General features: G+C 35.8%; 1 protein-coding gene across 1 annotated transcript in view; it reads right to left on the bottom strand.

Moving 5' to 3' along the window:
• opcml (opioid binding protein/cell adhesion molecule-like) overlaps window positions 1-26,012 on the bottom strand; it is a 98,876-nt gene extending 72,864 nt beyond the window's left edge. The window contains exon 1 of the mRNA XM_067399262.1: window positions 25,855-26,012. Within this exon, the coding sequence (XP_067255363.1) occupies window positions 25,855-26,012 (158 nt within the window). The remainder of the gene's footprint in view (window positions 1-25,854) is intronic.
• Window positions 26,013-27,259: the final 1,247 nt, after the last annotated feature.

The raw sequence follows: 27,259 nt of genomic DNA, 5'->3' as shown, positions 1-27,259 counted from the left end.
ACCTTGCCCTGCCTCTCTCCTCCTCATTAGCATTTAAAGCTACAGACCCAGAAACAGCACGTCCTGAGGAAAGCTCATTGTGGGACTGGCTTTTAGTGGCTGAAATTCTACACCAAGGCTGAATTTCGGAAAAAAGACTTCAGATACAGTACTAGGGACCACTTAGGCCTATATAAAATCATCAAAAAGTAGCATGTCATGGGACCTTTAAAGAACGATTGGTGAAAAAGAATAGCTGCCTAAATGCAAAAAAATAAAAAAATAAAAAAAAATAATATTTTAAATTATTTGCAACAAATATTTTTAAATGTATTTGAAAGAAGTCTCACCAAGGCTGCATATGTTTAATAAAAAATACAGTAAAAACATTTATTAATGTTATTACAGTTCAACAGAACTGTTTTCTATTTCCTATTTATTCCTGTGATGTCAAAGCTGAATTTTCAGCATCATTACTCCTAGGGCTGGGCGATATATTGAATGCTTTTGTCACGCGCATTTCGTCAGTAAAGCCGGTTTCCTGATTATCGCTAAATCGCCATCACCTGCTTTCAAATGGAGCGGCATTTAATAGACAGAGCTGTAGTTCACTGACAAGCCACGCAATATCGCGTTCAATATCAAAGGAGATTCATATCGATATTGAACGTGATATTGTGTGGCTTATCAGTGAACTACGGCTCTGTCTGCGCGTGACAAAAGCATTCGATATATCGCCCAGTCCTAATTAGACTTTAGTGCCACACGATCCTTCAGAAATCATTTTAATATGCTTATTTGGTGCTCCTGAAACTTATTATCAGTGTTGAAAACTGTTGTGTTGCTTAATATTTTTCAGTCATTCCAGGATTCTTTGATGGATAGAAAGTGAAAAAAAAATTCATTTATTTGAAATAGAAATCTTTTTTATACAATATAAGTGTTTTCACTGTCACTTTTGATCAATTTAATGAATCTTTACTTAAAGTATAAATGTTTATCAGCAAAAAAAAATAAAAAATCTTACTGACCTAAACTTCTGAATGGAAGTGTTAAAAAAATATTAAATACAATCTTTTTTACTAAATGTACACTTAATAAATATTTCCATATTAAAAACCTGTTATAATAGACATTAGTTACATTTCTATGGTTTGAACAAATAATTTACAAAGCCTAAAATATGCCAATATCCAAGTTTACTAGTAAGGACAGAAATACAGCGGTGAACTTTATATGGTGATATCAAAACCATTGATAATGAACACAGAACTTATAGAAACTGGCATAGAATAGAATAGAATAGAATAGAATAGAATAGAATAGAATAGAATAGAATAGAATAGAATAGAATAGAATAGAATAGAATAGAATAGAATAGAATAGTCAGTGAGTCAGACGCATTTTTCAGATGGATGTTCTAGTTGGCAAAAATAAATAGAATAATAATCGAAATGTTCTTTTCCACTCCTAGAGAAAAAGAAAAAAAAAGAATCAATTTTTGGGATTGTGACAATCCATTTCCTCTAAAACCACAAGACTTTTGTGATAGCTGCCTATACATTAAAAATCTATCCAGCCCACTCACACACCACCAGAATGAAAATTGAGGCAGTCGTACAGAGAGGAAGTCAGAAGCCATTTCAGTTTAATTACAGCACATTTTATTCCCAGGGAAAACAATAGCCCCTTCAAGCTGCCTGTGAGGTTTCACCTCAAGATGATTTAGCTCTCAAGATGTCAAACTCTCTGTCAAGCAAATACATGGGTTGTAGTCGCCTAATAGTTAAGATTCTGAACCGCGGACACAAAGGTTCAGCCCCGAGCAGGAGTGGGACAGGAACTGGGGACTTACTAATATCACAGTCCTGCTCTATCACCATTGTGCCCTTGAGCTGGGCGCTTAACCTCAGATTTCTCCACAAGAAGTGAGCCTGCAATTAATCCACAGAAAGTCTGTTTGAATAAAAACACTAGGGCTGCACGATATATCGTTTTAGCATCGATATTGTGATGTGCGCATCAGTGATAATCACATTGCAGGATGTGCGATGTCTCGTATAGGGATTCTTGGATTAATTGCAAAGCTTGACCTTCATACAATGAAAGTTTATTTGCACGTGCTTTAGGTCCTGTCAGTTTAAACATTCAAGTGATTTTAAACCATTTGAGTGCAAGATGGCGTGAAAGAGAACTAAATTCAGAACACTGTTTTCTTTGCACACACACACAGAGCCATGCACATGCACATGAACACAGACTTCTATTTATCATCCCCGTATTCCTAATAAATTAGAAGAAAGCTTTAGAATTTATTTCACTTGACCTTTTAAATCCTTGTAAACACAGTTACTAATGGCTTAGGTGAAAAAACAATTGTGAAAGAAAAACGGAAGAAGGAAAAATGGACGAGTTACAGTATTTTGGATCTGCGCATTTGGTCTTAAAGTGACAGCAGCCTAATATTCCTGCTACTTTCTGCATCATGAATGTTAATTAAACAACAAAACAAAAAGAGAAAAATCACTTTTGTAGCTTTAACATAGATTAATTATATTTAATTTATACAGTGAAGACTATGCAGTGTTGTTTTATTCAGTGCTGATTATTCAATTTCTGTAACTGAATACTGTTAGACTTACCTGAAAAAAATATAAAGCATTATTTATTTCATTTGTATCTTTGTTCTCCTATATTTATCTATGCTTGCAATTTGTTAATTATTTTCTCTGTGTATTCACTCACCTACAAAGTCACCCCAATGATTCTAGAATGATTAATTATTTCCAAGTAGAGCTATTCAAGTCATCTGGTTATTATTATTATTATTATTATTTTTTCATATCGCAATATATATTGCAGAAAAACTAAATATTGCAATATCAGTTTTTTTTTTTTTTTTTTCAATATCATGCAGCCCTAAAAAGCACACTATGTGGTAAGTTAGTAAGTTACTGTAAATGCAAGTATTAAATGCAGATTATTCTGGCCAAAATTAACCCACTCAGGAAGTGACTGATTGACAGGTAAGACGACCAACTTTTAAAACTGCAGTCAGAACTGCAGTTTTCTGACAGTTTTGTGTGCAGTAAGCATCAGACAGTCAGCAAACTGACTGTATGAGGCTGAGACTAGGCATTACACAACTGCCAGGGCACGAAAATGCAGTAAAAGACATTGATCATGAGCGTTATCAGATACTATTCTGCTTTATGAAAGTCTACTAATGTTTTTGATAGCACAAGAATTCCAGTGCTTGACTTTGCAGTACTTTGAGCTTTTGTTGATTATGGTCTTCGGAGACCCTGATACAATCAAGTCCACTTTTACTGCAGAACTCTACCTAATTATCGCACCATTGTCTTCAAAGGAAATCCTGATGCACACTAATCTAAAACCGCACCGCAATCTTTTATAAAACACCTGAGAGCCCCTTCATGTTCCTTTTGGAAGCACTGGCACTTCATCAGTTCTCACGCACACACACACACACACACACTCTTACCACAGACAGCGCTGAAAGCAAAAAGATTGTATTTGCACCTCTAAGGAAACGAGGGCACGAGCTGAGGTTTGCGCTGCCAGGCAGTGATACGTTATGCTCTGTGCAAGCAGTATAGGAAGATCCAGTCTTGTGAGGAAACAATTGCTTTTCCATTTAAATTGCATTTTGAGTTTCTTTTGTTCTTGTTCTGCTTCATATTGAAATTACAGGCGCCATGAAATCTGTATTAAAAGGTCACCTGAAAAGGGGTGTGCATACTATTCCTTTTTCCTTTGTTCCAGTGCAAACCTTTAATTTTCTACAAAACAAATGCATATTTGTACATTGATTAATCTCCATTTGCACATGTCTACAGAAAAACCCCAGAGGTCACTGTATTAAACTCCAAAATGTCATTAGTGTGAGTGGCATCTGAATTAGCGACTGCCACTTCATCATGCCCAATTTTGGCATCTCAAATCATCTCAAAGAAAACAATGTCATTCAAAGATTGTTCTCTGCATTGGTGGTTGGGAATTTCAGAGACTCTTCTACAGTTACATAATTACACCAGTAGGTGGTGTTGTTATGTTTATCTTCATGAGTAAGTCAATGACCTTGAATCATACATTAAACCAATTCGTTCAAAACAGCTAAGTAATTCAGTAACGAAACAGTGTTTATGAATGAGTCAGTGAATCATTCATTCAACCAATTAGTTCAAAACCCTCATTCATTCAGGAACAACACAAGTGACTGTCTTTGTAAGTGAGTCATAGAATCATTTTTTCAAAAACACTGGTTCATTCAGGAACGAAACACCACTACTGTGTTGCTATTTTTGTTGTTGGATACTGAAAAGTTACTTATATTAACTTCTTGTTTATTGAACTGTTATATTAAAGCGATATCACACGATCATGCTGTGTCCTTGCTTACTTGTTAACTTCTCAGAAATTGCCCAAGTAATGGTTGCTACTAGACACATATTTCAAGCTAGCAATGCCAGATTTTTGTTTAAGAAAGTAATTTCACACACAAGAGGGTTTTTGTGGCATTCCTTAGTTTTTCCTTACTTGGTTACATACTTGCCAGATGAACTATTATATAAAAGCAATACATAAAGGAGGTATCTTATGTGTATCTTCTCTCCACTGGGGAAAATCCCTTTTTTATCTTCATAACACACTGTATGAAGAGTTCAGATGCAAAAAAAAAAAAAAAAAAAAAAAAAAAAAAACTCTAAGTCTGTCTGACATGCTTTCTTTTAAATGAGTTTAGGTTCAGTAATTTCAATTTAATGGCAATAAAAAGGTTATTAGTCCCTATTTTCAAAAATGTCAATTTAGTCAATTCATTGGTATTTAACAAATTTGACTATCTTTTGCTGCAAAAAAGTCCATGTGTACTTTTTAAGTCCACCTCTTTGGACAAGAAGACAGCAGCAAAAGGAACACTGTTATGTTTACTTGCTACCCACAAAGTCCTGTCATTGCCACTGTAACAATGGACAAAACATGATGATAACTTGCAGCGTGGCAATTAAAAGCCCACTTACACACACCGTTATTCATCTTGAAATCATATGATTTGCGTCTTCCAATTGGTTGTTCTGTGGACATTGAAGCTTTTGCTGACAAAGGGAAGTGGTCTTTAGCTGTTTCTGCCAACGTACCTGTATTTCTGAATGTACTGACACTGGGATTTAGCGGATTTGAAGCAAAAATATTTGATGAATGTATACTATGTGAGAGAATTCGCTCAATATCATGATCTAATTTTTGACGGAGGTGGCATTTAGCAGCTTCTGCATCTGAACTCATTATATATTCCATCAAGTATTTTCCTCAGGTTGTTCCAAACTCATATTACTTTATTTCTTCACACAATAACGGTGCATATTAAACTCAAAATTGGCAAAACCACCATAAAATAGTCCAAATTCTTTTTTGGACATAAGAGCAGTCTTCAGCAAGTTTTGAACGACATGATGGTGAGTGATGAAATGAACTATCCATTTTATGTATGTAAGCTGTAAAAAAAAAAAATAATAATAATATAAATAGATTTAGAATATATATAAAACACAAGGTACACAGATATTACTGCTACATGTCAAAAAATAAACACTTCAACAAACAAAACCTTCTGAGAGTTTTGCCCACCTACAACTGCTGACATTTAGACAGATGGGCCAGCGGTTAGTATTTTCTTCTCTCTATCTTTCTTGCCGTTGCCCCTGGTCAATCAGAGATCCAGTCGGGCTTAAAGAGAGAATTAAGAAGAGGCCAAGATTCAGGTAAAACTGACAGGGTCTGGAGGATCTATGCCTGAATAACTGCACAGACTGGTTCGCTGCTCTCTGCTTTTATCAGAACTTCAGGCATGAGTTGAAGTGAAACGTTAAAATGTTCAGCGCTCCAGCTGATGGTATGCATATTACAATTACTTAAGACAAATAGAGTCTAAGGGCTATTGAAATGTAGATACATACATTTTACAAGCGATTATTTCCCTGATTCAGCCTCCATTGCATGACCTTCCTGTTTTATCCACTAGTGTTCAAAATATATGAAATCCATAGTTTTAAATTTTACATTGTTGCTTCTAAGCCAATTAAAAATATAATAAAATGTTTCTTTCTATTTCTTTATTCACTTGTTATCTAATTTTAAGCCAGTTATAAACATACAAAATATAATTTTAATATACAGTACATATTAATATTGCATTGCTACTCTCAGGGCTCATGGGCCTACAATAAAGACAGCTTCAAACATTGCAAAAACATCAAAAAGTAAGAAAAAGTCACCCTTCACATTCATATTAGCATAATCTATTTATGCAGATAATGCTTTATCATTGTGCATTTCATAAAGCATGCACAGAAGCAAAAAATAGGCAGGCCAAACTGGGGAAAGTCAGCAAAACTTTGACTACAAACCGTGACTGCTAATGCAGACTATTAAATCAATACTAAAGAAGACCAATTTAAGGCTTTTTACTTTCAGGGGGTTGCATCAGAAATATCAGACAGTATATTTAAGAGATAATCAAAGTGTGAATGCTTTTAATGTCCCTAAAGGCAACGCATGCCTTCAACAGCATAGCTATTCTCTCAGCCTGCCAATATTGGTCAATGTTGAGCTGCAGGCTTCAGTGCACATCAAAGTGCATCTGCTGTCTTTATACGTGCATTAGGCACTTACAGTAAACTGTGCAGAGAAAGCTTGTGTGAATGTCAAATTAAAAAATAAAAACCACACAATCTGTCTGGCAGTCCCAGGATACATTACAGTCATTTCTAATGTAGAGTGTAATGAGACACTTAGTGATAAAGAATATTATAAAGTAATATAATCTTTTTTTTGTTATTTGCAAATCAGCATTTGATACAACAGTGTTAAAAGCTAAGTAGGATGATCTTGTATAGTGTTGGATTTACTTTGATTTACTTTTTCACTCAGAAATTGCTACTAAATTTTGCAAATCATTACAAAGAAACAAATAACATTGAATTTAACATTGAAATTTTGAAATATGGTAGAAAGACTGAAATAGTATTTTCTTGAAAACAATCCACTAATCACTGTTTTATTTACAAGTTTGAAAATTTCTTTTTTACATTATACACTAATGCTGCAAATAAATCAAAATGAGTAATCCTACATGACTTTTGTGAAAATGACTCTGCTTGCTTTTGTTCCAAGTGATAAAACTGAAAATGAGTTTTATAAACTCTGATTTCAGCTTCTCTCACACATTACAAAAACATGACAGCAAATCATCAGATTTCAGAACACCTGCTGCAACAAAAAGTTCAGAATAATCTGAAAGAAGTACTATCACAATGCAACAAATCAATCATAAAAGTGCATATTGTGAAAAGTCATGTTAGATTGTTGTTCTTTTAGTGAAGCAAGTTTAATCTTGCCATATCTTCTGCAAAAGACTGCAAAAGCATCAATATTTGATTTGCTCAGCAACAACTGAGCATGGAAAATCACTGTGGCTGGACCGTCAGTTCCAGAGAGGGAGTACAGCAAATCACAGATGATATCTGCAGGGGTTTTGATTTATATCGATGAGCAAAAGATGGAACAGACCAGTGACCTCCCAGACACAAGTAAACCCTAATGTAAGAGGAGTTAATAGAGCTACACCTATTTCCCATTTGCCCCAAATTAGAATATATATCTAGTTCAGTCATAAACTCTAAAGGGTGCAGACTGGCAGGTCCTTTACATGCAACCTGCAAGCAATCACATCATTACTGCATGGCACAAGATGATTGGCCTCTGCTGATCCTGCAGCCAATGAGATTACTTGCTCAACATTTAAATAGTCTGGTTCATTGTTTATTCTAAACTCCTGCAGTGCACAGAATCAGAATTCATCTGAAACCTTCCAGCTCCACCTGCCTAGATCTGTTAGGGGTATGTCTATTTATGCAGCAGCATGTCTTACATGCTCACAGCAGTGTGTCTGTGTATCTATTAGCAGTAGCTAATATCTATCGACAGCAGCAGCAGAGTAGCAGATCTAGTCCACCAAGGCCAAATACATTTACAGTGCCATGTTCAATAACATGTTAAAACTATTCCGAGAGTCATGATTGAAATAAAATTATACATTATATAATTTTTAAAATATTTATAATAAAATATTTTAAATATATGTAATTATAAAAATAATAAACATTATGCAATCAAAAAGTAACATTAATTATAAAACATTAAATACACACTACTAGGGCTGTAACGATATGCGATATGAAATCGAAATCGCGATACGCAGGTCCACGAACCTGTATTGCGATGTGAGAAGGCAGAATCGCGACACACCCCTTCCAACTCCCAGAGTTATCCTTCCTGTCCAGATCCAATGCTACCACATTTTTAAATTACTATAAGTATTAGGGGTGTAACGATTTATCGTAGATGGTGTGTCTCAATCAGCTCTCTAGTTCAGTAAGTGTTTCAGGCACACACTGAATCTTGCAAGCAGGTTTAAACGTTTCTCATGTCAGTCTCTTGCATGATCGCGTGAGAAAAGTCGTGGCTTTCTTTCACCGCAGTGCACAGCAACAGCTGTGCTCACAGAAAAGCAAAAGACACTTGCGATGCTTTGCTTTAAGAAGTTCTGTGGGGCCGTTCACATATTGCGTCTTTTCCGCGTGCAAGTCAGTTATTATTTTCAAATGTAGCCGCGCGGCAGGCGCGCTCATAATGGGATCGACGCGCATGCAATTCTCAACTTCTCAGAATGCCGCAAGCGCACCGCAGGTCGTGTGACAAGAATCAACCGATCAGCTATGGCCTTTACGTAACAAAACATCAAAAGCTCAGCCGAACAGCTGATCATAGCTCTACATGGTGGTTTTTATATCTTATCTCCATCAATATATCACGTAGTAAAACTAATGCAAGGGCTAGAAATCATTTATCCTTTGCAGAAACATCCTGATCCTCTTGGAGAGCTCAGTTCATGGTTGCATAGCAATGACCGACGCCACGGGAGCGCAAGCGCTTTGGAAAGAAGGAGAAGCGGTGCGGCCGCGCCTTCCACGCATTTTTAGACACGATATGTGAACGGCCCCTATTCATAATTCTAAGTTCATGTTAAATTTAAAAAATTTTTCAGTGACAGACAGCCCTATTCAACTGTTAATTTCAATACAGAAGGTTTTTATTAAACCTTGAAATGTGATCTTGTATGTACAACAAGGAAAATTATTGAAATTTGTTAATGTTTTTATAATAAATCTTCTTTGAATTTCAGTTTCATTTTGTTCAAAATATCGTGATACGTATCGTATCGTGAACTCCGTATGGAGATACGTACCGTATCGTAACCTGAGCGTATCGTTACACCCCTACACACTACACTTGTACATTGTACACAACCAAGTGTTGAACATTGCCACACTTTACTAAGAGCTGTGTGTGGTGGGAATAAGACCTGTCTATGAATATACAACTTCACTGTCCCTGAAACCCTAGAGAATAGCCCTTCCCAAGTATAAAAAATTAATGTCTGGAAAATGCAGAATTCCTATTAAGAATATAGTATATATGACTGTATGACCGTGCTACTGCAGTATCATTATTTGTGCATTCATTTATTCATAAATTCTGTGGAAAAGATTACAAATACATATATATCTCATCAGTCTGAAATTAGTCAGTAAAACTGCTTATTGGTCCTATTAAGTGATAACCGAGAGAACAGTTCAGATCATTAGTGTGTAAATCATTAGAAGCATTACGTTAATCTTGCAACCATAAGAGGACAGTGACCGGTGAAGCATTACAGAGATGGTATGGCCTACCCTTGCTCCTGTGCTAATTTTATAAGATGAGTACCCCAAGGCACACAAATGAGAGCTGTGCACTCTATGAAGAATAACATCAATGACCGCTCATATCCCATGACAATAGAATCCCTTTTAGAACGTTCGCCAAAATACATAATTTAACAGCAGGGTGCATCATCACATCACTTATTGATTATCTCTATAATAACTCTATATTTTAATTTATTTATAATGATAGCGAATTCTTATTGCTGCTCCAGGATTGTTGGTACTTAGGACTGTATGTTGTGGTATAAGAATGATACAATGATGAGCCAAAACATTATGACCAGTCACAGGTGAAGCAAACCATCTCCGTACAAGGCCACATTTAAGGCCTGGGCAGATTAAATGGTAAGCAAACAATCAGTTCTAAACATTAATCAACATGTTGGATACAGGAGAAATAGGCAGGAATAAAGATCTGAGTGACTTTGACAAGGGCCAAGTTGTTGGGTCAGAGTCTCTCTGAAATGACAAGGCTTGTTGCTCCTGGTCAACAGTGGTGAGAATTTACCAACAGTGGTCCAAAGAGGGACAAACCACAAACAAATGTGTTTAATATTAGTATATTTTACAGTGCTCAGCGTAAATGAGTAAACCCCCTTTGAAAAGTAACATTTTAAACAATATCTCAATGAACACAAAAACAATTTCCAAAATGTTGACAAGACTAAGTTTTATATAACATCTGTTTAACTTATAACATGAAAGTAAGGTTAATAATGTAACTTAAAGAACAAAATTTTTATTTTTTCTCAAATTAGGGTGATGCAAACATAAGTACACCCCACTGAAAGTCTCTGGAGCAAAGCTAAATTTTGGATTACAAATGTCTAATTTAACAAGAATTCAACCACAGGTGAGTCTAATTATTAATTACACAGGTGTCCAGCAGACAGTTGACTATAAAAGGGTGTTAAAAAAAACCTTCCCATTTCATGCTGTCAGCAATGGCACCACATGGAAGAGAAATGTCACAAGACCTGAGAAAGAAAATAATTTCTTTACACCAGAAAGGTGAAGGCTACAAGAAGATCAGCAAAGCTTTAATTATCAGTCAGAATACTGTAGCAAAAGTGGTACAAAAATTTTAAAAAGATGGAACTGCAACCATCTCACAGAGACGTCCAGGTCGTCCACGGCAGTTAACACCTCGACAGGAGCGTCTTCTGATAAGAAGGGTTGAAGAAAATCGGCATGCAAGTTCACTGCAGTTATCTAGAGAAGTAGAAAGCCAAACTGGGGTGACTATTTCCCGTGACACAATATGGCGTACACTGCAGAGGAATGGCATGCATGGGTGCCGTCCACGAAAGAAGCCTTTCCTAAAGCCCAGGCACAAAAAAGCCCACCTAGAGTTTGCCAGGGCCCATGCTGACAAAGATGAAGACTACTGGGACTCTATATTCTGGAGTGATGAGACCAAGATAAAGGTTTTTGGAACAGATGGCTTCAAATTTGTATGGCGTCGCAAAGATGAGGAATACAAAGAAGAAAAATGGTGTTTACAGTGAAACATGGTGGTGGGAGTGTCCTTATGAGAGGCTGCATGAGTGCTGCTGGTGTCAGGGAGCTGCATTTCATTGATGGCATCATGAATTCACAGATGTACTTAAGGCCCTATAAAATCAGTTTTATTTTTTTCCTAAATTCCGTTTTATTTTTTCCCTAATTCCATTTTTTCCGTTTTAATTTTTTCTGGATTCTGTTTTTTTTTTTACTGTATTTTAATGGTTAAATTAAATTTTAGTAATCTAAAAAACATGTCTAATCAATGGAAATAATGAAACTTATCTAATTTACCAACAATTTATTAAAAGTTTAACAAAAAAAATACATTTTTAGGGCCCAATGTTGTATGTTTTATTCTTTCCTCTCAAATTCTGTTTTATTTTTACCAAATCTGTTTTCTGTTTTAACTTTTCTGGATTCCATTTTAATGGTTTAATTACTTAATTAATATTTTAATAATCAAAAAGCATGTCTAATTAATTTAATTCTTAAAAACAACTAAATTTATTAATAAAAAAAGTATTTTTATGTTTTTGTTTTTATTTTTCAGAAATTCTATTCTGTATTTTAATTTTTCCAGCAATCAGATAAACACATACCATTTAATTTATCTTTTAATCAGGAAATTAAACTTTGTCAAACAATGTGCTGCACAACAGAGCTTTACTGTTAAAATGTAATAATTTATTATTAAATTAAATTTATCTAAATTATACTGTACAACACTAAATTTTGTCAAGTTAAATCAAACTTTTACTTTGAGTTGCCGAGAGCTTTGAGTTTCTATATGTTTATGACGATAGTTTTCTCAAATGAAGCAGTTCAATGCTGATGAAATAACATTCAGAGCGTTCATTTCCTCATATAGTGAGGCGACAGAGGATGAAAACATTGCGAGCATTGCACGTGCTTCAGTGTGTGTGCGTACATGCATGCTCATGCACGTGTGTGTGAAGTAAATGAAACTGCGCTTACACATCATTCATTTCAGAGGCTGACAGAAAATTTGACAAATTCCGTGACATTCCGCGTTATATTCTAAATTCCATTTTTATGACTAGATTCCATGATTCCGTCTGCGTATTCTGCATCGCGGAAATCATAGGGCCCTATGTACTGCTCTATACTGAAAGAGAAGATGCTACCATCACTCTGTGCCCTTTGTCATCGTGCACTTTTTCAACATGACAATGATCCTAAACACACATCTAAGGCCACTGTTGGATTTCTGAAGAAGAACAGGGTGAAAGTGATTCATTGGCTCCTGATCTGAACCCAATCGAACACCTATGGGGAATTCTGAAGAGACAAGTTGAGCATCACTCTCCATCCAGAATTCAGCCTCTAAAAGAGGTCATTCTTGAAGAATGGAAAAAGATAGATGTTGCAAAATGCAATTAATTCAAAATTAAATTAAAATAATTTAATGCAAATAAATTACAGAAGCATGTCACTGTTAGATGATCTTAGAAGTCGGGAGTTTATCACACTGAGCAAGCACCCTTAAACCTGGTAGGTGTAAATTTTTCATGTCTAACCCTTTAACCCGATTTCGCTTTTCTGTTTGCAATCAGACCATTTTAATCTGCTAAACTCTGGGAAAGTGTTTTAGGCTGATTACATCAGAGATGGCAAATAGAATAGAGTGTGTCAGTTATATTGTTTTGCAAACATGTGGTCCTGTTTGGTATCGCAACTGGACTTGTTTAGAGTGTAAACAAGATCTTTGCTGTGTTTTTTCCTGTTTTTTTTTTTTTCTGTAATGTTTTTCATGGGTACTTTAGTGTGCATAAATTTATGAATTATATGGACTCCTTATATCACTTGGTTATTTGGTGTCTTTTTGGAGTCTTCAATTTTCCTTTTTTGGAAAGACATCTAAATTTACAGTTTTGTGAGAATTCGATCTGATGGTTTACTTTGCTAGTTGCAAATGATGACAAAATCAACATGTTAGCCAAGATAAATGGTGTGTGCTTAATGTCATGATAAGTATGCGATTAAGCGTGATTTCACAAGTTTGCCTGCCCATGCAGTCTGAATGGTTAATGGTAAAACAAACTTGGCTTGTTGTCCTCGAAGGAGGCTCGAACCCGAGGCTCGGCTTGAGCTCCGAGTTAAACCCCCCCTATAACAGTACAGCGTAGAGGGAGAATAAGAGAAATAGAGGAGGGGATGGGGAGGAGGAGGGATGCTGGAAGAATTGTCACTGGGATGACGCAGTCACTGCTGCTTATATACACTTGTAATGATGATCGACAGGACTGAATGTTTAGGCTCCACCTACGTTTGGAACTACATTAAAAATTTGAATCTACTGACATTCCTAATATAATATTATATTATATCAATTCTAACAAATAATTTGGCTAGAGTGTTTTGCATGGGGTGTGAAAACCAGCTTGATATTTGTATGAATCCAATTAGCAATAAATCTATTTGAAATGTGTTTTCATACTGTATGGAGAGGACACACCTACACAACGTAGACTTAACTTTACTGCCTATGGTGGTGACTCAGGTACACCTTTGATAAAGGCACCCTCTCCCAGCATCATCCAATGATTCAATCTTCAAGTGGGTGGACTTGGAATAAAATAGGGTAGGATATAAGCAATACTTGCTTATTTCACACTGTCTAATGCAGTGGTCTCAAACTGCCGGCCCGCGGGCCATTTACGGCCCGTCCTCCCCCTCTACCCAGCCCGCAACTAATCTCAAAAATAAAACATAATCCGGCCCGCTAAATTATTATTATTCCCTAGTTGCTACCTGACTGATATGCAAAGAAAAAGTCGCCGTTCTATGGGGGCATTCACATATCGCGTCACATAAGCGCACACATCTCCTTTCCAATGCGCTTTTGCTCCAGTGGCGTCTGTCGTTGCTATGCAACCATGAGCCGCGCTCTCAACCGCGTCGCTTCTATTATGAGTGCACTTGCCTAAATTACAGTAACAGCACTCGACTTTAAGTCACGAGTGTCGATTTAAAACCACCGAAACGCGTCCGATGCAACCATTAAACGTTACCGTTGCTCAAACGGCATCTTGGACAAATGTGTGTCAGCTGTGTGAGCGCAAGCGCTGTCACTGGCTGTCAAGAAACAGAAGAGTGTACAAATGTATTCAGGGATTGTGTTTGTTCAGTACAGTGTTGTTCAGTGCAAGATTTTAATGTTATTTAAGCTAACATAAAGTAAGGGAAATACTTCCACTAAATGTTAAAAACTAATAATGTATGTAACAATGAGAGATTTTTATTTTTTGACAAAATAAAGTTGATATATATAGCTCCAGTTTTTTGTTTATTTCTGACCCCTCCACGCCACAAGTTGCTGGTTTTGTTCCTAAATTACACCTTTTTTTTATTCCATGCACTTTGTTGGATGTGAGAAGTTGCACCAGACTATTGCAATTAATAGTATTATATTAGTAGGCTATATTAGTGGTATTATATTAGTAATAGTATTATATAATTATATTACACTCTGTAACAATGACAGAGACACTGCTGTTTACATTTAGTATGGTAAATAAAATATTTATAGTATAGGTATAAAAACATTTTAGTAGGCCTAATGAAAGTAAATGTTTTTTTTTTACAACGTGTTCAGGGGACAGGCAGCTAGCGCATGGAGGAGTGAGGAGATGTTTGCTGTATGTGACAAAAAATGTTTTGGCCTAAAAACGCGTGACATCACTTAGAGCACCTTTAAATTGTGCTGAAGGCAGGACTACATTTCCCAGCATGCCCTGGGGTAGGAATAAATCATGCAAACATACTGCTTTACTGTTCACTTTTTACTGTTTATTAAGATAGCTATTCACACTGGTTACACTCTTAGAATTAAAGGTTCTTTATTGGCATCTACGGTTCCATGAAGAACTTACATGGGACTTCCCATTACACAAAATGTTCTTTGTAGCAAGAAGTTCTTCTGATTATTAAAATGTTCTTCACACTTAAAAAAAAATAAATAAATAAAAGGGTTCTTTTAAAATCTGTTCACTGAAAGGTTAATTGGGAAACCCAAAATGGTTCTTCAATGGCATCACTTTGAAACTAATAACTTTATTTCATTCACAGATTGCTTCTGACAGAGCTGCATGATCTTGCACTGCAATTTGCGGGACACTTAGCATGATCGCCAGGGTTCAAAGCGCCAAATGCGAGTAAAACTCAGCGCTAAAACACTTATTCACCAGTTTCACGGTAACTTTTTACGAATTTTGACAATGCAAATCGCAACTGTTGTGATGTAATTCTAGAAATATATAGTCTGACGCGCTGTATGGCATCAGCTTTGATTCACAGAAAATGCTGCTCTGCAAGTGCTGTGTGTTTGAGTCGCTTATAATTTGAATTTAGGAACGCAATGTGCACCAACCATCTTCCTGGATCTCCCTGTGGTTCTCCGTTAAAATAAAAGCTATAATGTAAAAAGTAAAATAAAAGATTTAACGTTTGAAAGCAAGACATAAAGACATCATGAATATTAGTATTGAAATCTTACTGTTGTTCTGAAATATAAAAATAACAAATGATTATATCATATAATAACTCTATTAATACGTTTTAATATTTTTATTATAACTATTATTATCTTCTTTAGCTGATCACATGCTTAACTTTTTTTTTTTTTACAGAAAATAATTGAATTTCTGTTCTAATTATTGCTGACTTTAGGCTCACTTAAATGACTGCATTTATTTTATTTATTTATATAGTTTTAATTTAATTAAGAAGAATCAAATTATTCATTTTAATTATTTAATCTAAAATGCATGTTTACTACTTTTCAAATATTCTTAATATATTTCTAAGCAACATAGAATGTGTTCAAAGGAAAAAAGTTGCTTTTTTACCTAGACATTTTAAAATAACACATTTTAGAAATGTAATTGCAATACCGTGATACTGTGAAACCATGATATTTTTGCTTAAGGTTATCATATAGTCAAAATCTCAAACCGGCCCATGCCTAAAATATAAGCTAACTGTGTGAAACGACTGTTGTGTTTTTGCTAGAAACACTATGCTGAAATCCCCAGAGCTGTAATGTTGATAAGGGAGATCACCATTGTGAGAAGCTTTCAACCATCTGTCACTCTGACAGTCGGGTCATGGGGGCGTCCACTTAAGACTTCATCATCTTGCTTGCTTCAGAGAAGGACTCTCAGTTCAATTAATAACATGTTGTAGTGCTTTGTTTTATTTCCATCAGTTGTGCTGGTACTTGTTCAGGGAATGGACAGCTCTGCATGCAGTATTTTTTCAGCAGTCAAAGATATTATTAAAGAATAAAAAGGGTAATAAATAAATAATTTCCTTTATTCTTTCTTACTTTTAGCCACTTTCCTTGTGTGTTGGGTGCTTGTTACTCTATTTGATTTAATCTAGCCAGCAGTTTAATAGACTGAATTTGAAAGGACAGACAATTAAGCTTCTGTGTTAGCCTAACACCTCAGGTTATGATCAATGAGTTTACTAAGAGTGATATTGAATTGTTGAATTAGGATGCTCTGACTGACAGCTCTTTTTCCTCTCTTTTAATAAAGTACAAATAAATAACTCCTACACTGGCATTATCGTTATTTTTGCAGCCATAAAAATGTTTCCTGAGGGATGAACATAATTGGTTGTTTATAAATAAAAGCTAGAAATACCATTAAAATGCTTGGATGCGTCACTAGAGAGATCAGCAACCTGTTTTTATTGCACATATTCCTCTCTGTGACAACACATGGATATTGGAAACCAAAGGAAATAATCTGAAAATGTAGATTATCCATCTTTTTGTTTAAATCAATCTACAATTACTTTGTGATTACAATGGCTAACTTAGCATTTACGAGAGAAGGTTTGCTTTCAACTTCCCCAAAAGCTCTATTTACTTGTGGAGAAAAGAAGTCTCTATAATATAGATAAATGGATAGATCTCTTTTGACACCAGATGATGAATAATCTCCTTACTTCTTTTAATTACTCACTTAATATTCATCAAGCCAAAACCAACAACAACAAAAAAATTAAGTGTTGCTGGCAAATTATGCACTGAAACCTCAGTCGGTTTTCAAATAATTGGTTGACATCAAGACACTGTCAATCAACCTACCACTGCTTATGTATTTTTAAAACAATATCAGAATGCAACAGCTTACTGCTTCTCACTACACCGATAAGTCAGACGTTTTTTTGTTTCAGTACTTCAAGGTCCAAATCAAAATCGTGACAACCTTTCACATGCGGTTAGAGTGAACAGGCTTTGCCACAATGTTGTTGTTTTTTTCCTTCAAAAACACAAGAGGAAAAATGCTGCCTTAGAAATGTCTAGTTTTTTTTTTTTTTTTTTTCCCCCAGGTAGAAACCATGGCTTCTGGCTTGGCTAAAGTCTGCCACCCTTCATTTGCTTCGGCTGAGTTGAAATGGCTTTTCTTTGGGGGATAGATAAATCACCACACATCTCCAGGTGTGCACAGGCACACAGCAGCAGTCGCCATTTGGATCGGTGCTACAGAGAAGTTGGGGCACACAGAGCGCTCTGCCATCACTGTGACAGTGTTTGTGATAGGTTGTCTCAACAGTTCTCCATTATGGGGAAGCTACATTCATGATCAAATGTAAAATACATGACTGGCAGCAATCAGTACCAAAAAGATGTGCTTGGTGTGTTTTGCCACCCGATTTCTCCTTTTTGCTGACTTTTTGTGACATCAATACAATCATGAACTTAGAAGATATAGGGCCAGGTTTACTAAACAGGGCATATTAGCATGAGAGCACAAAATTTTTGAAAAAAGCGCAGATGGGAGTGCAAAGATCTGTGGTTTATCTTCTGAACAAGTGCAAATTAAAGAACACAGACACATGGATAATTTCCATAATGACAAGGGGGGGGGCGGTTAATAATGGTGCAAATACCAGTAAATAGACTAGCTCAATCCTTAGTAAATCTGAAAGGGAAACTCGTACAAATGCATATGCAATAAGGTCAGCTGCAAAAATAAACCTGTCCATGCCTTTTCAGCACTAATTTTTACAACACAGGCTCATTGGAAAAACATACCTGTGTCAACATTTTTGCAAAATGCAAAAAACATACCAATACATACATATCACTGCAGTTTCTAACAGAAATGAACACCAGAGGCAGTAAAACAGAAAGCACTTTTAATCGTTTTCACACACAATTATGATTACAGGGCAAGTTTATGGATTAATAAAGACTTGTTTTCACATGGCTCCTTGTACGATAATGTTATTGGCCCAGTTGCATGAAACCTCTTCAGGGCTCGACAATAAGGACTGCCCGATGGCCCGGGGCCAGTGTGAACAACGCCTCGGGACAGTAGACGGGACAGTCACTTGCCCGATCGGGCCAGTGCTGTAGGGTGTGCGTTATATATCGTCTATGATATCGCAATTGTTGATTTAACGATCTGAAATTATCGAGTATGTCCCTCACTTTACAAAAAACAAACAAAAACACCCACTGAGTGCACTCACGCACTACGTGACGTAGTCTGGTAGGTTAGACTTGTGCGCGTGCATATTTAGAGTGCACGATTTCACTGCGTGACTTAGTCTATTAAAATGCATTTAGAATGCACCAGAATTCAAGATAAGGTGCAATAATGACCCTGTAAATCTTTCATATTTATATCATTTAATATAGTTAACCAAAAATAAACAAAAAGTGCCCTTTTTTCTTCAAATATCAGCATGATTACAAATGTGGTATTGATTTTATACAGCATAGCCTACAGTTAAATGAACAAGAACCTAATATCAAGTGACTTACATTTTAGACACCAAATCAAAATTCGCTCTATTTCGCCTACGAAAATAGTTCTAGTATTGTTTTGCGTCTCTGAATAACACTTCCTGAATGAATCCGCTGTTTGAATAAACTGGTTGAATCTCAGTGACATTTGCTGCCACCTACTGGTGGGTTTGATTTCACGTTTAAATGTCTTTTCATTTTATAAATAATTTAAAACAACAGTTTTTAACGTTTTATATTTTCAAAATTTCAAAACATTATTTATGCATCTGTAACTGCTCTTGACTGATTAATCTATCTTTATATAGTTATATGCTAGATTACAATTTATGTACCTGAAAATCTCCTGTTTAAACCTACATGAAAAACTTGAAAAGCACTGATTTCATGTATATGCTTGTTCTGTTGTATTTATTTTTGCTATTACTCATAATTTGATTATTTGTTACTATTTTATTACTTACCGTTTAACAATATTTAAAATTTAAGTGAGTTAATCTAGTAGCTTTTGGTGTCATAACCCTATTTATTACATGTATCAAAAACAACAAAAACAATAACTAGGCTTATTTTATAGGCTCATTTTCTTTTCATTTACTTTATTAATTTTTTTGTTGTGGGGCAAGTGAAAATTTTGGCAGGGCAAGTAAAAATTTGAACCACTGGCCCAACTGGGCCAGTAGAAAAAATCCTTAGCGTTAAGGCAAGGGGATTTCTTTAAGAGTGTTGCAACAAACGTCTTAACTGTCACCCTTACCTAAGTGTTTATACTACACTATAAAAAATGCTGGGTTGTTTCAACCTAAGTTTGGGTCAAAAATGGACAAACCCAACCATTGGGTTAAATTTTTAAATGCATTTTTTAACCCAACGGTTGGGTTTGTCCATTTTTGACCCAAATTTGGGTTAAAACAACCCAGCATTTTTTAGAGTGTAAGCATTTCACGATAGTTTCTTGCAAAACACGACGGAGAAGCGGTTGCTATAGTTACGAAATCTCCCCTAATAAACAGAACATAATGGACCACTGACTTTTAAACAAGTTTAACATTTACACTGTTCTACAATATCTGAGTTATGGAGATCATTAAAGGCAGCCTGACAGATGACACGCATACTAAAATTCAAGCACATTGTTTCTATGAGTACAGCTACAAGATGGTGACCAATCGACGCCTAGTCCTGTGTGCTAAAAAAAAAGAAATCTAAACCAATCTGGACCAAAGATTAAAAAGTTATTCTTCTTTTTTTTTAAAAAAGGGGGAAAACACCCCTTTTCAGTCACTCTTGTGCACAAGACAAAAGCCTGACATGAGATACAGTGGCATGAAAAAAGTATGTGAACCCCTTGCAGAATCTGTGAAAATGAGAATTATTTTAATAAAATAAGAGGGATAATAAAAAATGCATGTTATTTTTTGTTTAGTACTGTCCTGAGTAAGATATTTTACATAAAAGATGTTTGCATTTAGTTCACAAGACAAAACAATAGCTGAATTTATTAAAATAACCCCATTCATAAGTATGTGAACCATTGATTCTCAATACTGTGTGTGGTTACCTGATGATCTACGACTGTTTTTATGTTTTTTGATGGTTGTTCATGAGTCTCTTGTTTGTCCTGAGCAGTTAAACTGAGCTCCAGGCAGTGACTGTAGGATTTTGAGATCTGTGTTTTCATACTGAGGACAACTGAGGGACTCAAACACAACTATTAAAAAAGGTTCAAACATTCATTGATGCTCCAGAAGGAAACACGATCGGGGTGTGAAAACTTTTGAACAGGATGAAGATGTCACAATTTTTCTTATTTTGTTTAAATATCGTTGTTTTTCATTTAGTACTGCCCTTCGGAACCAACAGAAGATACTTGCATGTTTCCCGGCAGAAAAATTAAGTATGATTTACCTTGATATTTGAATACAAAAGTTTTCACCCCTCGGCTCTTAATGCATCGTGTTTCCTTCTGGAGCATCAGTGAATGTTTGAACCTTTTTTAATAGTTGAGTTTGAGTACCTCAGTTGTCCTCAGTGTGAAAAGATGAATCTCAAAATCCTACAGTCACTGCTGGAAAGTGTTCAAATATTCAAAAATGCTAGAAAACTGATGAATCTGCAGAAGCTGGAGGATTTTTCTGAAGAACAGAGCTCAGTTTAACTGCTCAGGACAAACAAGAGACTCGTGAACAACCATCACAAAACATAAAAACAGTCGTAGATCATCAGGTAACCACACACAGTATTGAGAATCAATGGTTCAAATACTTATGAATGGGGTTATTTTAATAAATTCAGCTATTGTTTTGTCTTGTGAACTAAATGCAAACATCATTTATGTAAAATATCTTACCCAGGACAGTACTAAACAAAAAATAACATGCATTTTTTATTATACCTCTTATTTTATTAAAATAATTCTCATTTTCACAGATTCTGCAAGGGGTTCACATACTTTTCTATGCCACTGTATATATGACTTAATATAAGTGCATAGTGGAAGTGATAAAAATATGAAAACACTGTGTTCATTCAATTTTATTTTTTACAATAAACGCTGTTTCACTTCACTTTTTGATCACTAAAAATACACATCGGTACTTCCTCATCCTCAGTTAACATGAAATCATCCATCGTATTTGAGTTCAGCAGATGAATTAAGGTTTTGATCCCTTAATTTTTTTACAAATTCAATGAAAGACGAATCATGGTAAAAGAGCTCAAAGACAAGAGTTCAAAAACAAGCTAAAAGCCCAAGGTTACAATTGCGTTTTTATGTCACATTTGCTTTTGTTAACACTAGAGGGTAGGTTTGAGGTTTAGTGTAGCTGTAGTCTATTAAACATGTTATCCGTACAAACTCCAACATAATAAAACGTAGCAATATTCAAGTTCATCTGTTCCGTTAAAAACTAAACACGTTTTTAGCCCCACTCACTGGACATTTCACTTCGAAACTGTTGCGAAACATGCATGACACAAGGTATTTTGCGTTTTGCAAACATGTTGACACAGGTTCGTTTTTCTAATGAGCCCGTGATGAATTTTTAGTGTCTTTAGTAAATCCTGACAGTAGTTTTTTGACAGCAAAAGAGGGTTTGTACTGGCGCAAGCTGTTAGTAAATCTGGCCCATAATGTTGCTATGGAAATGTATTCATTTCCATTTTTTTTATGTCCTTACAAGGAGATGGTTTATGGTTCAGCTTAATGCAAGTGTGAATAAAAAGTGGAAGAACCAAAACAAAGTATGCCACATAGCTGAGAAAATCAAAGTTTATTTGAATGGCTAAATTAGGAGAGAGAGAGGGGGTAAAGCAGCACTCTGGGTTGACAGATGGTATGACACATTTAATTCTCAAGTGGAAGGACTTCAAGTGGAAAAAAAGGACTAAGAAATGAGGTCCAGAGATTCTCTTGTGTCTGTCATACATGAGTCTAACACAGATTAGAAAGTCATAAGTCAACACTTGCTACATTCATTTCATTATCTCCATTAATGGTGATTTGTTTGATTTGTACAATTTAATTCCCATTTAATCCCATCGCTCACAATAGTGACTGTAAAGAAGGTTTTTATTTATAAAGCTTTAAAAATGTTACTCACTGGTGTTTTAGTGCATGTCCTATAAATATGGAAAAAATAAAGTGTCTCACTTAAATATGTGTGTGTCATATTGTTAGAGCACATAGTTGTCACATGACCATGGAGAAGATGATGACTGCATCAAAGCTCCAAAGCAAAAGGTTAGTAAAGTATGTTAAGATAAAGATATTACAAAGATTTTTAGTACACATTGTCTTTAAGGTGTCTAGCATTAATATGTGAATTCACAATTATACAGTTTTGTTGAGTGTGGTCATGGAATGAGTAAACATGCTGATGGCAACAACAGTGACCACTGGGATAATACAGTACATTTAGGTATACAGTACGCATACTTACACAGATAGTTTTTGTTCTACCTAACTTTCTATTCTGTTCTTTCTTTTAGTTTTACTTTGAGTAAACGTTCTAGATTTGTTGGATCTAGATGACCCCCTAGATAAGGCAGAGGAGAAGCAGGACAACAGACACTAATAAGAAGAGAAGTCAACCCCCCCCCCAAAAAAGGAAAAAGACACGCAATGATATGTTGTTGTTGTTTTGTTTGTTTTTTTTTTGTTTTTTGGAAAAGGTCAATTGATTCAATCATACTGTATGACAGTATGTATGTCTGATTGTAGTTCAAAATAGTAAACTTGGTACTTGGTGTTTAATGTTTTACGTTTTATGTTCAATATGAATGAACTATCCAATTGCAGTTGTTAGTGAATGTTGCACTAAAATGTCGCAATGACAATGTTACAGTGAATATTTCACAACATTAAAAGTTCAAATGTTACAAATAAGTTACAATATTGATGTTTTAACACTGGTTACACTAATATCACAATATCACAAGAATCTTGTTAATTCAGCATTATCCCACCGGTCACAATTGTGACTGTCCATAAAACTGATAATTATTGATTATTTCAAGGGGTTACTAATGACACATCATTTGGATATTTTCATGTCTGGGAAAAAAAATAGGATTAGATGGGTTAATGCATTCACAGTGGCAATATTGCTAATGGAATCAATAAATAATGGCTTTTTAAATCAGCAACACATTATTGTAAGTTCTGATGAATACTTGGCTTGTTTATTATAAACATTTGACAGTGATTGAGATGAGGATGTCAGTAAGAGTAACAATATCCTATTATTAACTTCTTTTATTGTCCACAAGCAATTGTTAAATTTCAGTCTTTGTTTCCTCAAGAAAATTTCAACGTTTGGGTTTATTAAACCACAAGCATTTTTATAGTTCAGCCCAACACCAAACATTTCAGCCAACAAAAGAAAGACTAAACAAATAAATGAGCAAACACTTAGTTCCTCTATATGGACACACATATGCATGTTTATGAACTTCTCATCCACAGTATTTACTATTTCATCTTTTGATTGGTGGAATAAAATGTCAACCAGACATACAATCCATCCATCCATCCATCCATCCATCCATCCATCCATCCATTAGACCTGCACAATTAAATCATTAAAAGGTCACAATCTCGATTCAAACACCCATGCGATCTTATTCCTAAATGACAACAATTCAGCACCAATCAGCGTTAGTGCCAGTTCAAATGATCACAGAAGTACTGGGATAAAGGTTGACAAAACTTGACTCTTCAAATAAAGATTGCATTAATTACATTGTTACACCAGTAGGTGGCAACAAAAATGGCTGTAAGCTTAAAATGTTGCCTTCAGATGATGCGTTCCAAGGTATGAAGGCATCAAGGCATCCAAATTCAGTGTTGAAATCAGTTCACTTCCTGTCTCCTGAGATACTTTCAACTTTTGATTTTTGAAGGCAGCATAAATGTATTCTTTGCTGCCTTTGTTACACCACAATCCTGTGCTTTCCATTCTATGACAGTTAAACTAAAAAATAAAGTTGGTATCTGAAAGTTGCGGTTGGTGATCAGTAAATTGTGTAAATTTACATTTTTGACCAACATTTTCCACTTCTGATGTCATTTAGCAAGAAATGTAGTAATTAAATGTTTGCTTAGTTATCACCAAAGTTCTGTTTCATTGAACCATTGCTGCCTCCTGAATGAAAAAAACAACTTATTCTCAATTTATCCAGAATCGACCATCCATCCGTCTATCTATCTATCTATCTATCTATCTATCTATCTATCTATCTATCTATCTATCTATCTATCTATCTATCTATCTATCTATCTATCTATCTATCTATCTATCTAACAAGGGACATTCTGCACATGAATGACTCTTTATTCAAGAGGTTTATTCATGCATCAAACTTCTCTATAAGGATCTATACAGATCGACGGAGTTTTGACGTCCTCAGCAGTGTTGTTTTTCTCAGCTTTGTTCCAGACAGTCTTTTGGACAGAGGTTCTGGAGCCAAGCGTCAAAGGACACGCGCACAGGCCACTGTCTCTGCTACACAAAACGTCCCCTGCTGCGTCTGGTACCACACGCAGGGCAAAAGCGAAAACGAAGGATACATTGGATACTTTACTCCGATTCCCCCTACAGGGATAACGGAATAACGACTGCCTGTTCTCCCACATTTATATAACTTCACAGAATAAGCATTAGAGTAAAAGTAAGAAACAATGATGCTACTGTAAGTGCATGTGGGCGTCCACAAATGAGTGTGAGTGTGAGTGTGTGTGTGTGTGTGTCTGAGACAGAGAGGAAGGGGGGAATGAAAAAGCAGAGATGAGCGAGATGGGAGAGGGAGAATCACTGAAAGACAGGGAATAGAGAATTGAGTCGAAGTTAAATTTGATTTGTTGATGAACTACTTATCTAAATAGGCCACCAAAACTGATTGCACAGACCAGACTGCATGCTGATTGCATTACCAGACAGATCGCATCTCACCACGGATTCCCAAAACTCCAGCAGAAAAAAAATTAGCTGTGCAAACACAGCCTTAATAACAATATTTATATTTCAATAAAAATTAAAGACGAAAACATAAAGCTATCACTAATTTGAAACTGAAATGCTTAAATAAGAAGTTTCACCTTCTAACCACATCACGGATTACACACAAAAATAACAATCTAATATTTGCAAGACGATCCAAAAAGCATTTAACATGAAAAGGATGAACATGTAACGTATATTTCTCATAATGTAAATAATATAATCATTGACTTACTTCAAGACAGCACTGTCTCCCTGTCTGACAGTGATGTTGTCCTTTAAATAAGAGTCTCCGCTTCTCGCTGGCACTCCTGCGGGCACAAGGAACAGCAGTCTTAGAGCCACAACAACCAGGCATTTCCACTGCAGCTGAAAATAACCAGTTATGCCCATTTTTTCGTCAGAAAACTCAGAAACTTCCGTCCGCACAGAAGAACCGTATAACTGAAGGAGCGTAAATGTGATTCCCCTCGGAACGCAGCGTTCACTTCGTATTCCGTCCTTTTAATATCTCCAAAAGTACGACTTTTACTTAGTGTTACTGACAGAAAATCCACTCAAATGCTCATAAATATTCCTTTAAAGTTTTCAGCATTCGGGTGATACGTTTTTTCATGCGTTTTTCAGACACACTGATGTGCTGTACCGAGTCTTCAGAGGCAGCGCATATGTTGCTCGCGCTCTCAGGGAGATGCGCGCGCTCTTAAAGATGCTTCAGCCTCGTTCTGATCCTTGTCGTTTTCAAATTCACTTTAATAGGACCCGCACAAACTGATCGCAACTGCGAGAGGATTTTCAGTGCGTAAACAGCTCCAGGGCTGGCTGTGTGAGGAGAAGGAAGAAACACTCCTGGAAATAGAGAGAACGCGCTCGGCGCGCGGTCGGTGGTGCTCTCGCGCTCGGATAGGTGAGGAAACTGACTGCACATCAGTTCCTGCTTCTCCCTAACTAGAGCTGAACTCGGGGTGAACGCATGCGGAGAAGACAGACAGTGCAAAAGCTGAGGTCAACACAGAGAATGAGGAAAATATTTACACCAAACAAATTCAAATAAATACATTTACTGTGATCTATCTATCTATCTATCTATCTATCTATCTATCTATCTATCTATCTATCTATCTATCTATCTATCTATCTATCTATCTATCTATCTGTCTGTCTGTCTGTCTGTCTGTCTGTCTGTCTGTCTGTCTGTCAAATGGAATGTCATAATGGAATTAATGACGAAACATACCATTTTTGTTTTATAACTAGTCAAACATAGTGTGCTTTTTCACATTGATTATATACCACAGCATTGTATACAGATGTTTTATATTAGTCAGAAAGCCTGTCTCCCACCAAGACCTGAAAAGTGCCACTCTAAAACCCCTCAAAAAACAGATCTGGCTTTTGTAGCCCAGCTAAGTGTAAACCGCCTTAGGCTGCTTTAAGATGTTTATTTTTTAGCAGATTAGTGCTGCATACAACAGCCAAAAAATGTAATCATATTTTAATATGCGATTGTGCTATCAGATATGGAAAACATCAATTACAGCAACATTCAATTGTTAAAGTCATCATATTTAGCCTTATTTGCATATTTCCATTACACTTCATTCATAAGAGATTACAGTGATCAGTATCCAAATATTTTA

The sequence above is a fragment of the Chanodichthys erythropterus genome, chromosome 10 (genome assembly GCF_024489055.1).
Source record: "Chanodichthys erythropterus isolate Z2021 chromosome 10, ASM2448905v1, whole genome shotgun sequence".
Classification (NCBI taxonomy): Eukaryota; Metazoa; Chordata; class Actinopteri; order Cypriniformes; family Xenocyprididae; genus Chanodichthys; species Chanodichthys erythropterus.
This window is presented reverse-complemented; position numbering and strand designations above follow the sequence as displayed.